The sequence below is a fragment of the Silene latifolia genome, unplaced genomic scaffold, assembly GCF_048544455.1.
Source record: "Silene latifolia isolate original U9 population unplaced genomic scaffold, ASM4854445v1 scaffold_57, whole genome shotgun sequence".
Taxonomy (NCBI): domain Eukaryota; kingdom Viridiplantae; phylum Streptophyta; class Magnoliopsida; order Caryophyllales; family Caryophyllaceae; genus Silene; species Silene latifolia.
The window spans coordinates 3,167,672-3,182,522 of record NW_027413480.1 but is presented as its reverse complement, the minus strand read 5'-3'; the positions used below and the strand labels follow the sequence as shown (position 1 = coordinate 3,182,522).

The following is a 14,851-nucleotide window of genomic DNA, read 5'->3' as shown; positions in this document are numbered from 1 at the left end:
TTGCATTTGCATTAGTTAGTCCATTTACATTAGTTTGCATTGTAATATATTTCATATGATTCATGTAGATAGTTTCATATAGATTAGAATTCATGCATAGTCACTAATGACCAATCCTATTCTTTTCTACACTAGAAATAGTGTTTAAATCGGTTTGGGGAGATTTGATCATAAGTGACTTAAGCATTTATCATGCATCATCTAATGTAGAATAGTTTGCATTCATTTGTTATATATGTCATATAGAATTGCATTTAGTTAGAGCATGCATTCATTCATACCATATCATTGCATTTGTACTTCAATTTCCAAAAAAATCAAAAATCCAAAAACATGTATTTCCTTTTATTCCTACTCCTACATGTACATTGAGGACAATGTCCAAAATAAAGTGGGGGATGGGAATTTATATTCCAAAAATGCATAAAAATTGAAAAATTTCGAAAAATCACAAAAATATGTCTTTTAATTTCATAAAAACGAAAACCATAAAAATTTAAAAAATTGAAAAATCCAAAAACAAGTTCATTTCCTTTTTAGTGTAGTCTTGTACATATTGTTTTGTATATATTGTGTTTGTCCATCCTTTTTCACATTGATCGACTACGCCACATCCGAGACATGAGGATATTGAAGACCGCATGGTATGATCTTTCCAATCTCCTTTTTCCTCTTTATGTTAATGACTATGTGGCTTTATTTTGATTGATGCGGTAAAAACAATGTGAACTTAGGACTTGCATTTAGTTTATATGACATATTAGTTGGTAGAATCATATGCATTAGGATGTTTATATGTTAGTTGCATCATGGCATGTAGTTGCATGTTAGAAAAATTTTGCGAACCCGTCTACTTGGGAAGCTTGACAAGTGTATATAGGCCCTAGTAGATGCTTTTTGTTCTTAAGACTTTGCTTGTTAGAATACTTGTAAAACACCCTAGGATGTGTCATGCTAGTATCCTTTGACCCATGGTTTAAAGCCGAGTCAAGAGTACCTTGTGGTGTGATAACTCCTTGGCTACCGTTTATTCCAAGGTGACCCTTGAAACCATGCATCCATCCATCATTCATCCATGTTCTACCACATTTTTGTCATCAAAGGGAATGGGCACAAAAAGAAATCAATTTGAGTTCAATGAAATGAAAAATGAAAGAAAGTTTGCAAAAATGCATCAAATGAAAAGAGGAGCAAAAATAGAACTCCTAAACTTCAAATACAAGGCACCCTCGTTACTAATTGGGGTAACTTTGAAAATGTTCAAAAGAAAATGCAAAAAGTTGTCAAGTGTTGAAAATGCCAAAAATCAAAAGAAATGGCAAAGAAAGTGTTCTCAAATGTTATATGCCACAAGAGATTGGGGGGAAAAACAAAAACAAAAGCAAACTCCCAAAAGAAACTCAAATACTATCGATCCCTTTTCCATCTTATCCATTTTTGTGCATGGTAGAGAGGGGACGACCCTTCTTCTTGTCTAGGCAAGAGGGGGAATTCCGCGATCCTCCAGTGTTTCTAACACCATAGGGAGTCTACTCTTGACAAAAGCATTTAACGATTGAGGACAAAGGTACCCTAGCTTGACACCTTTTGGAGGTGATTTATTGGTATCCTTCTAGGCTTAGTAGTTTGAACAAATTGCATCTATGAAGGATTGTGTACCCTTGAATTGCTTCCCTTGTAGATAATTTCCACCACTTAGATGAGGAAAGTGGCTATTCTTTTGTAGATGCATCCATTATTTGATTTTGTGTGCTTAATGTTTGGATGTGTCGCCATTTTGGCAAGACCCACCTTGCCTTGCAAGAAGGCATCCTACCTCATGGTTGTCTTGTTGTGAGTTAAAGGGGCGGAGTGAGACCCGCTAATTGTCTCATATCGGTTATATTAGTAGGTTAGTTTAAATAAAGGTCTAGTTTTAGTCACCTCTTTACTCGGGACGAGTAAAGGTTCGGTTTGGGGATATTTGATGTGAACATTATTTGCGCACATTTAGTCCCCTAATCGAGCCTATTTTGCTTACTATTATAGCATTTCATGACCATTTTATCCGTCAAAACCTTCATATTTGCTTTTCTATCGCATTTCATATGTTTTGTAGAAAAGGAGATAATAAGGCGGAAATTCCCGTCTTTCGCGCACATTTGGAAGCTACTCGACGATATTAGATGGACTAGTATGAAGAGGAAGCAAGGACTAAAGACCAATCCCGCAAGAATAAAAATGGAAATGAGCAAAAAGGGGAAGAAAAGAAGAAGAACCACGGCTGAAGAACAATCCGAGCGGATTGTCTCAAATCCGCCCGTCTCCACTAACCAATCCGAGCGTCCTGCTCAGAATCCGCTCGGATTCATCCACCCGAATCCGCCCGGATTCTCTTGAATCCGCTCGGATTCCACTACCAGATTCCGCCCGTCCCGACCCCAATACGCACGGATTCCTTCACAGCATGATTTCGTCTTCTCCAAGCTTCAAAGAAAGACTCCCTTCCTTCAAGAAATACCGGAGTCTCCTTGCTCAAATCTCAAAAGTGTAATTACTAGTTTAGCCCTTAGTTAACCCTAATTGCATCCACCTAAATTGCACTATAAATACCCCATCTTTGTAATTAATCAAGTGTGAAGTTTTTAGCTAGAAAATCCTTCTTTAGATTAGATTAGGAGTAGATTAGAATAGATTACTCTTTAATCTTTCCACAAATTACACATTAATCTCTCCTTAATTATTGTTCAAGTTTATTATTCAAGTTTATTATTGGGTAATTGAAGATTATTGGGTTATTATTGGGAGATTGACAACCTTCCATCAATCAATCAAGTTTCTTCTATTATTCTTGCTTTATTGTTTGGATCATCTTAAGTTGGTATAATTCCTCTACTCTTTAATCTTTATTGTTCATTCTTCATTCTATTATCATGTTTATACTTGTTGTGATGATTGACACCATTAATGACATGTTTCCCATGATGATGAGTGAGTAGTTACTTAGCTAGGATTAGTGGGTAATTAAGGGAAGTCAACATGGGATTGATTCATGCTTAATCTAATATGTTTTCATGATTAAATTGCTTGCTTGTTGTGATGTCAACTTTATGCACATGTTATGTTTGATGAAATGCTAAGCCTATGAATCCTTGCATTTTTACCATCTCTTATCTACTCAACTTGACTCGTAAGATATAAACCAACTCGAGTCTTGTTAGACCATGCATAGAAGTTGATTAGGAGGAAAGTAAGTCGACTTGTAGGTGTTGTACAATCTAATCGATTCGGCTCCGGGACCCAACCCTTCCTAAGAACCGTAAGATATAACCCAACTCGGTTTCTCCACAACATTAATTGCTTGCAACTTTGTAAACATGTTTGTATGATCAACACCATGAATCCCCTATGACCCCATGACATCCTAGCACTTTTAACCATTTGTTTACATCCTTCCTTTTATTGCTCATTCTACTTTATTGCTTGCATTAGTTTAGACACAACTACAAACCCCAAACAAATTGTGACGCTAGCATAAATTGAGATAGATAGACTTAGAACCCAAAGCACACCGTCCCATGGATCGACCTCGACTTACCGCTAACTAGTTGTATGTTGAGTATTATAAATGTGTTTGATTGAGAGCCCCAACGACACTCCACATCACTAGGTAAGTAGTGTCATGATGATGTTATTTTAGCTTATTAAAATAAATCACCACCATCCACTAAACCCTATACATTTCGGTCCACTTCCATAAAATGGACTACCATTTTATTTTGTCAATTTTGTCATTTGTCACACAATATGTCACATGTAGTATGTTATATGTTATTAATTAATTTAATGCATATTTATCACATAAATATCATTTTATAAATTAATTAAATTTCATACAACAAATTGACTAGTGATACTTGATCACATAAATAAAAATGGGTCATATATTTGTAATTCACAACATCTTGTAATTATAATTAACCATTTATTGTTATCTCTATTGTTTCTCAAACAATAAACAATTTTAGTAATAAAGCATTTTTATTACTAAAATTAATCTTATTTAATCTCATTAAAATAAGAAATAATATTCTCTCTCACAATTGAATTGTTCATTTTTAAGGAATTGATCAACTTGTATCGTCATACAATTAATCAACTTTGCAGATAAGGGCATCATCCTTTAGGTGTGACCTTAAGGGATCAACTGACTACCACCATCCCACGACAGTAACGTCAAACTCTAGCAAGCCAATCGTTACCGATTAATGTTGATCAGCTGACTATAAAATGAATCATCTGTTACGTATTCTTAAAAATGAGATTTAAACATGTGATCATCATGATCGAAAATTGTGATCGCATTATTGTCGGGGACACTCCAACAATCTCCCACTTGTCCTCGACAAGTGTGCGTCACCAATTCTCTTGTCCTATTACTACCTCCCACTCAATGCAAGGTGTCTTTTGGGTCGTACTTGCAAGTGATCATATCGAGAGTGGTTTCCTCGATCTGGAGAATAACTGATTGACCGGAATTTATCTACCATAGATACCTTCCGAGCGTGGCCACGCATTTCCAGTTCATTACTCCTCGAGTGGCCCTGAGATATTGTTTTAACCCTGACAAGGGGGTGGACAATTCCTATCGCACTATTCCCTTCGACTAGCCACAGCCATCATAACCCAAAATATGCCCATTTGACCCCATTTACGAAGGTCGTAGTAACATAAATCAAAGTTAATCTGAAACCGTGCCACCTTAGGCGAACAGTCTTTAGTCAAAAGAATCGAATCATTAGAATACTATAGTAGCTCTCCCTACGACCAGGCTTTATAAATTTGCCAGAACTCTATAAGCGGTCACTGCCCGACAGAGTGTTCCTAACAGTCTGCCTATGTGATCGACTAATCATCTCACATGACTCTATGACACTTGAACTTGCCATCAATCGCATCACACTCTATTCACTTCGAGATGTCACCTCATACAAGTGACTATGGGCAAATACTATATTAATCTGGGTTCACTTTAACGGGGTTCAATATTGTCTCTACAACCCGTTTGGATGTAACAAAGTATAAAAGGAGTTTTTAGATTAAAAACTCGAACGACAAATGTGATTATCACATATGAATAGTCAATACCTGATTACTATTTCATATTCTTACAATCCAATTTGATCTTGTATGTAGTTATTCATCTCAATCCAATTGAAATGACATGACTCATCACGTTAAGCCTATGAGAAGGCTTTGGTTAGTAGGTTTTATCAACTTCTTGTACCTTACTAAACCTTACTACATACTCGTTTTCCTTTGTAATGTTTACATTTGCATTACAAAACTTTCTGAGTACGTGTCTAGATCCAATCTAGATATAAGCTCTCTAATCTTAGAATAGCTCCCACAGTTTTCATAGTGTGCGGGACCCATCCCTCTTGCACATCTCATGATTGCAAGTGTACTCAATTTCCGTTGTAAGCATCTCTCATTGTTCTTTATTTGCCTAGAACGATTCTAACAAATCCATTTCTTAAATAACATAGCCACAATGGTTCCTAAACCATCTTTCGGTGTTTTGAATATGGTTTTTGTCCGAAACCTTATACAATCTCAACAGTCATTAGTGTAAGCCCTTACACAAATTTGTGAATTGCATCAAAAACACTTAACTTTACATCCTTAATGCTTCTTCAAGCACTTAAGAATAATCTATATGGCTATTTGGTAACTATTACTTAAATTCGATTTTGAAACAATTCTTCATACTCAAGGTAAATGAAGTGTTATACATCATTACTCATTTAATTGATTCGGCAGCGGAAGCAAATGGAATCAATCAAGTATGTTCAACTCGATTGAACTAATCATGAATCTTATCAACATAAGACTTCTTATTTGACACTAATATCATGTGGATTTATCTCCATAAATCTGGATATTAAAGATGTATTATATTACTATAAAAGTCTTAAATCATTCCCAATGATCAAGATGTCATCCACATATAAGACTAATTAAAATTTCCGTAACTCCCACTAAACTTCATGTATAAACACAACTTCTCAACTTATCGAGAAAAGTTTTATAACATGATCAAAATGTTGGCTCCAACTCATTTATGTCCTACTTAAGACTAACTCTTAAGTTGCACATTGTCTTAGGATTGTAAGAATCTATAAAACACATCACATGTATCGAATACATTTTTTCTTTAATTGAAGAAATGGGTTTTAGATTCACTTGCTATATATATATATATCATCATAATGACACACAATCCCTAAGAAGATCCGAATAGTGCAAAACACTTTGCAACTAATCAAGCTATGATATCTCTCTTTGATATCCAACAATTCCACTTGGAATTTATTTCGGATTTTTATGGCTCTAAGCCTTGTATTGAGTTGTGACTTAAACACTCTCATGTAAGTCATATGTTCATTACTTTCTAGAAGTAACTTGAATCACACAATTGCTTTGTAAGTTGTAAGCTCTTTACTTCCTTAAAAGTAACATGAATTCATCATCTTCAACAAGTGATGAGTTCAACCTCCTAGGTTACGAAGAAACAACGTCACGTAGCCAAGAAATATCAATTTCTTGCGGCATACAATTTTATAACACAATTCTTTTGTGGCTCTTGAATATTTTCTGCCACTCTGTCTTCTAGAAATAAACTTGTATTCTAGAAAGACAGCTTCACGAGCCACAAACCCGTTGTACTCGTGATTATTGTATGGGAAAAATAAGCAGTTGTTTCTTGTGAAAACTTACAAGCATGGTACCCTAATTTTTCATATCTAATATGAATCGTTTTAGATTTAGTGGTAAAAATAAATTTAGACAAAATGATAAAATCCCCAAAAAGATCAAGTAACTCAAAGTAACTTGATTAAAGTCCAAACCATATCGAATAGCGTTTGATTTCTTTATCCAACCACACATTATCCCATAATGTGTGCTAAGAGAGATTAACTTGTGATACTATATCACATTTCATTTGGCTTATATCAAAGTCTTCACTTTGATAATCCCATCAAGACTAGATCGTGATTCATGGAACTCTTTGAACTTCTTCAAAGATTTCTCTATTTACCTTATTAAGTGAAGACATTAGTGTCAACTTAAATCGTTGGTAAAAGAAAATGATCAACCTATTTTGTATCAATGATTTAAATTCTCGATCTCCTTTTCAACCAAAAAGGCACGAGACATCTTGCTTTGAATACAAGATACGCATATACCATAAGATTAACAATCTAATGGTTTCAAGAGTACTCGATAACTCTTTGCGTTCATCATTCCAGAATTTATAGTTTAATCTTGGGTTACCAATTTCAGTCTTGCATCATCTACATAATATATTATTCTAGTTTGGTTTAGAATATAATCACCTTGATAATGGGCTAGCTATACATCAAATCATGGTATATAGGATCACAAAAGTGAAACCTCTTTTGTATCTTAACAAGATTATATTCTTTTTCAGAGTTTATGAACTTAATAGTCATAATTAAGTACAACTTTAAACCCAAAAACTAGATTGAGTACACAATGACTCTCTCTCTCAACATCATTTGTTGCTAGTCGTCATATTCTAATCATCCTATGTATCAAATACAATGATGAAAACCACCACCGGTTTCTAACATTGACGAAGTAGTACTAGCAAAATTTATGTCAATCAAATAAACATTTAAAGAAGAAGGTCTCATTAGATGTCCCACAACTAACTTGCTGATTCTTCAATAATTTGGGGTAGTTTTCTTTCTAGCGTCCAACACTTCCAAAATGAAAACTTTATCGGTTGGGATTGATAGGTTTAGTATTGTTATTCTCAATAACTTTACTCTTACCATTCCTTGTATCAATACCATTCTAGTTTTACTTCTTGAACCTCGTCCTTTCCTTAACAATTAAGAGAATGCTCCCACTAATTTCAATGAATCTTTACTTAGAGAAGCAAAGTTGAATCTTGTGAGGACTACTCTTCAATTCAATCGTTTAGTCTTAAAACTTTCATTGAAGTGGTTGCTTTATTTTGGTCAATTACAATTTCTAACAAATCTAATTACCAAAATGATTTAACGTTTCAAAGTACTTAACTCAATTAAGCACATGAGAAATAATCCATTTCAAGTAGATATGTTAGTCAAGAATCAAAAACCCTTTTGATCATGAATAACTCTTATCTATACTCTTCACAAGAGATCCTTCCAATGGATAACACGAGGTTTTAGAAGAAAATTCATATTTGTCTTTAGTTACGATGTTTTAATGGAGATTTGAATTAAAATCGAAATGGTATCGTATAAATTGAGGTAAAGAAATAGAACAATACGATAACGGAATAAAGAAAACAAAACATTTATCGTTATAATAATACACTTGTAAATATAATAACAAGTAAAGCATTTACATAGTGACCTCTACCCAACTATGATAAATGATCCCAAGATCCAAATTCATATTAATTTGGGCACGCTTTGGCGATACAACCCTCATCAATATAACTCGGTGGATTAACTCTTTAATCGATTCTACTTTTAGAACTCTTGGTCGATAAAATTACATTAATATTTATCTTTAGCCCAAAACACATGCAGCTATGGTCGAGAATACTTTTGTTGAGTACAACCCAAATTTCGAATAAATGTGTCCATGATCTAAATTCACATTAACTTGGGCACGCTTTGGCGATACAACCCTCATCAACATGAATTCGGTGGATAGATATTTATCACCCACTTCCCCTACGTAACAAGGTTTGTACCCCGGTTTGGCCGAGCGCACTCCCTCACGAAATAGGTTTTCATGGTTTCTAATTTTTGGTAAGGCTAAGTCTCAATTGTTTATTTAGCGAGAGGTCATGCCAATTTATTATCTATCACGTTTTAAGTGAACTAAAGCGGTGAACTCCGATAATTGTAACTGACATGGTCGATAAACTCGATTTAAAATGCATGTTTAGTTATGGCGATTTAGCGATGCATGCAACATATAAATAAAATGAAAAGCATAAAAATAAAGTCCTAGTATGGCCTTCCTAAAATAGTAAATCTAATAAACTATTACAAATTCGGAAACTAACTCCTTTGGTCCCTTGAACTTCGGTCTTGGCACGCACTTCAAGGCAACACTTTCTTTGATGGACCGCCTTCTCGAATGGCTCCGTCTTCAAGGAACTCCGGACTAAGTAAATTACAAAATGAATTACATAATTTCCTATTATACATTTCTAATTAAAATTTAAATCTATTAAATTACAAAACGGTGATACGAGATCACAATAATTACAACCGAATCGATATTCCCATACATATCGAGTAATACTAATTAAAAACTAAGGCCATACTAAGTAAAATTACATAATTCAAAAATTATATAAAATAAAAATATGAAAATCATCAATAAAATGCAGCATTATAATATGTATGAACATGCTTAATTTTATGCTAAATCGCCTTTTAAGAGCCAAAAATATTTGTGAAGGGTGGTCTTCTACTACTAATTATAACTATCATAGTGGTGGAAGGATATGGGTTTTATGGAAGGATAGTCAGATTAAGATTGATATAATAGAGAAGAGTGCTCAATATATTAATGTGAAAGCTACTAATATTGAGGGGTGTGTTTTCTTTGTGACTTTTGTGTATGGTTACAATAAGATTGAGGAAAGAGTTCCTCTCTGGAATGCTTTAATGACTTGGAATATTACTCAACCTTGGGTGGTATTGGGGGACTTCAATAATGTTATGTACTCTAATGAAAGAATTGGGAAGATAGTGAGAGATGCTGAGATGAAACCTTTTCAAGATGTTGTTGCTGCTTGTGAGTTACAGGATATTAAAACTACTGGTGCTTTTTTCACTTCGACTAATAAGCAACCTAGTGAACCAAGGGTGTATAGTCGCATTGATAGGGTTCTTGTGAATAATGAGTGGATGAGGAAATGGCCTGAGTATTATGCTTACTTTGCTCCTGAAGGATATTTTGACCACTGTCCCTGCCTTGTGGATTGTGTGTCTGCAAGTATTCCTAGAAGGAAGCCTTTTAAAAATTTTAATATGTGGATTAAGGTCTCAGATTTTCAGGAAGTGGTTAAGGTAGGTTGGAATTGTGAGATTCAAGGCACTAACATGTTCAGGGTGGCTAAGAAACTGAAATTGCTCAAACCTCTTTTAAAGAATTTGAATGGGCAGTTATTTTCTGATGTGGAGAGAAATACTGACATTGCTTATACTGCCTTGGTGGACTGTCAAAAGAAGTTACAAGATGATTCTGAGAATAAAGTGCTTATGGATGTTGAATATCAGTTAAGGGAGAGTTATTTGGTGCTTGCACAAGCTAGAGAGGATTATCTGAGGCAAAAATCTAAAGCTCATTGGGCTAAAGATGGAGATGACAATACTGCTATGTTTCATAGAATCATCCAACAAAGGAACATTCAGAAAAAAGTAATGAGAATAGAGGATAAGGATGGGAAGTGCTGTACTGATCCTGAGGATATTCTACAAGCCTTTGTGGAATATTACAAGGTTCTTCTGGGGGAACATGGTAGCACTAATGGTTTCTATAATCAGATTGTCGAGAAAGGTGAGACAGTACATGCTGAGGACTGGGACAAACTGTGTGCTATACCTTCTAATGCTGAAATCAAAACAGTGATATTCTCAATCCCTGATGATAAGAGCCATGGACCAGATGGGTATTCAAGTTGTTTCTTTAAGGTTAGCTGGGCTATCATTGAGGAGGATATTTGTAACGCAGTCAAGGATTTCCTCTCTTGTGGGAGACTGCTGAAACAACTCAATTGTACAAACTTGGTGTTGATCCCTAAAGTTAACAATCCTGTTAATGTTAAAGAATTCAGACCTATAGCTTGTTGTAATGTGCTCTACAAGGTAATTTCTAAGCTCCTGTGCAACAGGCTCTCTCAGGTGCTTCCTTATCTCATTTCTCCCTCCCAGTCTGCTTTTATTAGGGATAGGAGTATTATGGGAAACATCCTTATTAGTTAAGATCTTGTTAGACTTTACAATAGGAAGAATGTGTCCCCAAGGTGTATGCTGAAAGTGGATTTGAGGAAAGCATATGATACAATTGAATGGACGTTTGTGAGACAGATGATGGTTAGCCTAAAGTTTTCTTTGAAGTTTGTTGAGTGGATTATGCAATGTGTGACAACTACCTCCTTCTATGTTGTGCTTAATGGTCAGACTTATGGCTTCTTCTCTGGGCAAAGGGGGCTTAGATAAGGGGACCCATTATCCCCTTTGTTGTTTACTGTGTCTATGGAATACTTGAGTAGGCTGATGGTTGAGGCCACAGGGTTCCCTGGCTTTAAATACCACCCTCTCTTTAGAGGCATCAAGCTCACACACTTGATGTTTGTTGATGACCTGCTACTATTTTGCAAGGGGGACATAAAATCAGTGATTATTATGTTAGAAGTGGTTCAATGCTTCTCTAATGTATCTGGCTTGACCATTAGCAGTGAGAAGTCTGATATTATCTTGAATGGCATAGACTGTGATACTGTTGGAGCTATCCTAGATCATACTGGTTTTAAGAAATGCTCCTTACCTTTCAAGTATTTGGGGGTGAAAATTTCACATAAGAGTTTGACAAAGAATGATTGTAATGTGCTTGTAGATAGAATGGTCCAAAAGATTAGAGGCTGGAATAAAAAGAAAATTTCTTATACTGGTAGATTGACTTTGGTGAAAGTTGTTCTTTCTACTATTCACACTTATTGGTCCCAGCTGTTTATTCTCCCTGCTGGAGTTATGGAGAGGATACAGACTCTTTGTAGGAACTTCTTGTGGGAAGGTGGTGAGGACTACACCAAGGCTCCTCTAGTGGCTTGGTCTGTTCTTTGCAAGGGGAAAGATGAAGGGGGTCTGGGACTGGTTGATTTGATGACCTGGAATATAGCAGCAATTGGAAAGCTTGTGTGGTGGATAGCTAAGAAGAAGGATCATTTGTGGATTCAATGGGTAGATAGAATTTATATGAAAGGTCGCTCTTGGCTTGATTATCAACCTACTGCTGCTAGCTCTTGGGCTTTGAGGAAAATTTGGGAGGTTAAAAAGAAGTTTCAGGATGCTTATAGTCAAGGTAAATGGATGACTGATGGGGATGATTATACCATTGCTAAAGGATATGCTTGGCTTGTTCAGGGTACACCCAAAGTGCAGTGGTATAAGAGTGTTTGGAATCGTTTTAATATTAAAAGACATTGTTTCATACAGTGGCTGATTAAGCACGAGAGATTATTAACTCTTGACAGGGTGCATAAAATGGGTGTTACTCAGAGTACCAGATGTTACATTTGTGGAGTGGCTGATGAGACTCACAAGCATTTATTTCAAGATTGTGTTTATGTGATAAAATGCTATAGGGAACTGTATGCTTGGTTAGGAGTTTATGACAAGAAGAAACAGGTGGTCTCTGCTGATGAAGTGTTAAAGCAACGAGGCTGGTCTGGTTTTGTGAGGTTGGTTACCTGCACCCTGATGGTAGCTCTGCAGTATAATATTTGGCAGACAAGGAATATATGTAGGCTGGATGGCATGGTTCCTCAACCAGAAACTCTGCTGAAAAGAATCAAGAATGAGTATAAGCTGCGACTGATGGCTGTGAGCAAAGGAGTTATGAAACAACAAGATATAGTTTGGTGTCAAAATCGGGGTCTTATGTAATTATTTTTTGTAGGCAATTTTGAGTATGTTTACTGTTTGATGAGGTAAATGAGATTGGTGACATTTTTTTGCCCTTTAAGGGGATGAGCTATAATACTACTTACATTTCCACCAAAAAAAAAAAATCACAATATGTCTCATAAATTCATATTTATGTCCAAGTTAATTACCCTAACCATATTAGGACTCAAAACTTAGTCTTCACTAACATTTGGACAATAATTCAACTTGATTTCTTAATATTGTTCATTATTGGACCAAAAATACAATATTATACTATAAACTTCAAATTAAATTATAAAAATTCCAAATAATTTCAAAATTTGAAATTTAAACTCATGAACACTCTAGAAAAATACCATGACACTCATAATGTTCAAAACTTAGGTTAAAAATTTCTAAAATTTTTCAAGAAAAACATCGTTGCAGTTTATCGGTTTTAAGAAATATGACCATAAAATATGAGAAAAATTATTTTCATCAACTTTTCACTTTTAGATCTGAAATATATGATAAAATGCAACATGTGACGTTTTTCTTTAGTCATGAAATATGTTTTAGCATAATATACTAAATAAAGTCACTATTTATTGAGTTTTTACTCAAAAATTCATAAATCATGCTAAAGGAGTCTAATACCTCTAAGATTTTTACATACACTGAGTAAAAATGCATGTGACAACATATTAAATTTCCATGACCATATTCGAAATATAACTCATATTAACCTAATAAACCCTTTAAATTCGATTTAAGCTTATAAAATCCATTTTTCTTGCAAATTAACTTAGTTTATCACGAGATTTAACATGCCATCAGTAGATAATATATGTGAAAACATATCCAAAAACCATTAAAAAATTCGAAGTTTAGCTATTTTTCGTCCAAAAATGACATTTTTCTCATAAAGATCACATTTTAATGCCAATGATATATAAAATTAACAATAAAATCCATAAATAAACCAAAATATTCCAATTTAGGACCAGAAACTTTAACATGTAAAGTAATTTCGTGATATATCATAATAAACACAAAATTACAAGTTTTATTTGTTAATAAGATTAACTCGGAAAAACAACAAACCGATTTGCATGCAAACAACCTGAGGCTCTGATACCACTTGTTGAAAATCATATTTTAAATATCACATATTTTGGTTTAAAGTTTTAGTCATAAAAACTTAAGGATCTTATGCATGCAAAACAAATACAAGAGTAGGATCTTATGCATGCAAAACAAATACAAGAGTAAGGAGAAAAACGGTTCCTTACATTTGATATTTCGTTTTATGGGCAGAAGTAAGGTCTCCTACCTTCAGTTGTTCTTGAGCTATGATGAGTATTAGGATGATCCTCCAAAGACCTCAAGTATAGAAGCCACTCCTCTTGATTGCACCCAAGATTATCCCTTATCCCCACTAAATAATACTCCCTCTTATTCTATATATTCTTCCTTATTTCCTAAAACGGATTATTCAGGTTTTCTTCCCCTTTCTTATTTTGGAAACTTTTACTCTTATTTTATTCATTTCTCTCTCCTACCACCAAACCTCACCCAACACTTTTACTCATATTTTATTAATTTTCTTAAAGTTTTGGCCCCACCATTCATTATTTAACTCATAATTATTCATTCCTCTCTCCAATTACCAAACCCCACCCAACTTTTTACTCTTATTTTATTATTCTCCTTAATTCTCGTACCCATAAACAAGGGGAAGAATACATAGAATTGGAGGGAGTATTTGCTAGATATTTGTTTAGTAGTTTACCTTAAAATTGATTACTAATACTCATATATTACACTAATAATATTAGTAATTTGATTGAACAATTTTTATTGAATCTTCTCATTTTAGATGAAGATTAAAGAGTAGAGATAATAGTGCATAACCTTTGCATGTGTTTTGAATGGACAAGAATATAGAGAATGAGTAGAGAAAAAAGTCCTCTAAAGTGGAGGAGGCCTCACGGTTTTGGAGGGGCAGAGGACCAATATGTGGTCCTTCACTTTTTGCTTTTGTTCTTATCAAAACCTTAGGCATGTAAGGCTAGGTAAGTAGTGTCATGATGATGTTATTTTAGCTTATTAAAATAAATCACCACCATCCACTAAACCCTCTACATTTCAGTCCACTTCCATAAAATGGACTACCATTT

At 34.6% G+C, this 14,851-nt stretch overlaps 1 protein-coding gene across 1 annotated transcript; it reads left to right on the top strand.

The window, feature by feature from the left end:
- The first annotated feature begins 11,279 nt into the window (after positions 1 to 11,279).
- On the top strand, positions 11,280 to 12,689 carry LOC141639804 (uncharacterized). The gene has a single exon (XM_074448850.1). It carries the CDS (start codon positions 11,280 to 11,282, stop codon positions 12,687 to 12,689), a length of 1,410 nt encoding a protein of 469 aa, XP_074304951.1.
- Positions 12,690 to 14,851: the final 2,162 nt, after the last annotated feature.

Excerpts from the sequence above, each read along its gene's own strand:
- LOC141639804 (XM_074448850.1), top strand. The coding sequence starts at position 11,280 with ATGGAATACTTGAGTAGGCTGATGGTTGAGGCCACAGGGTTCCCTGGC.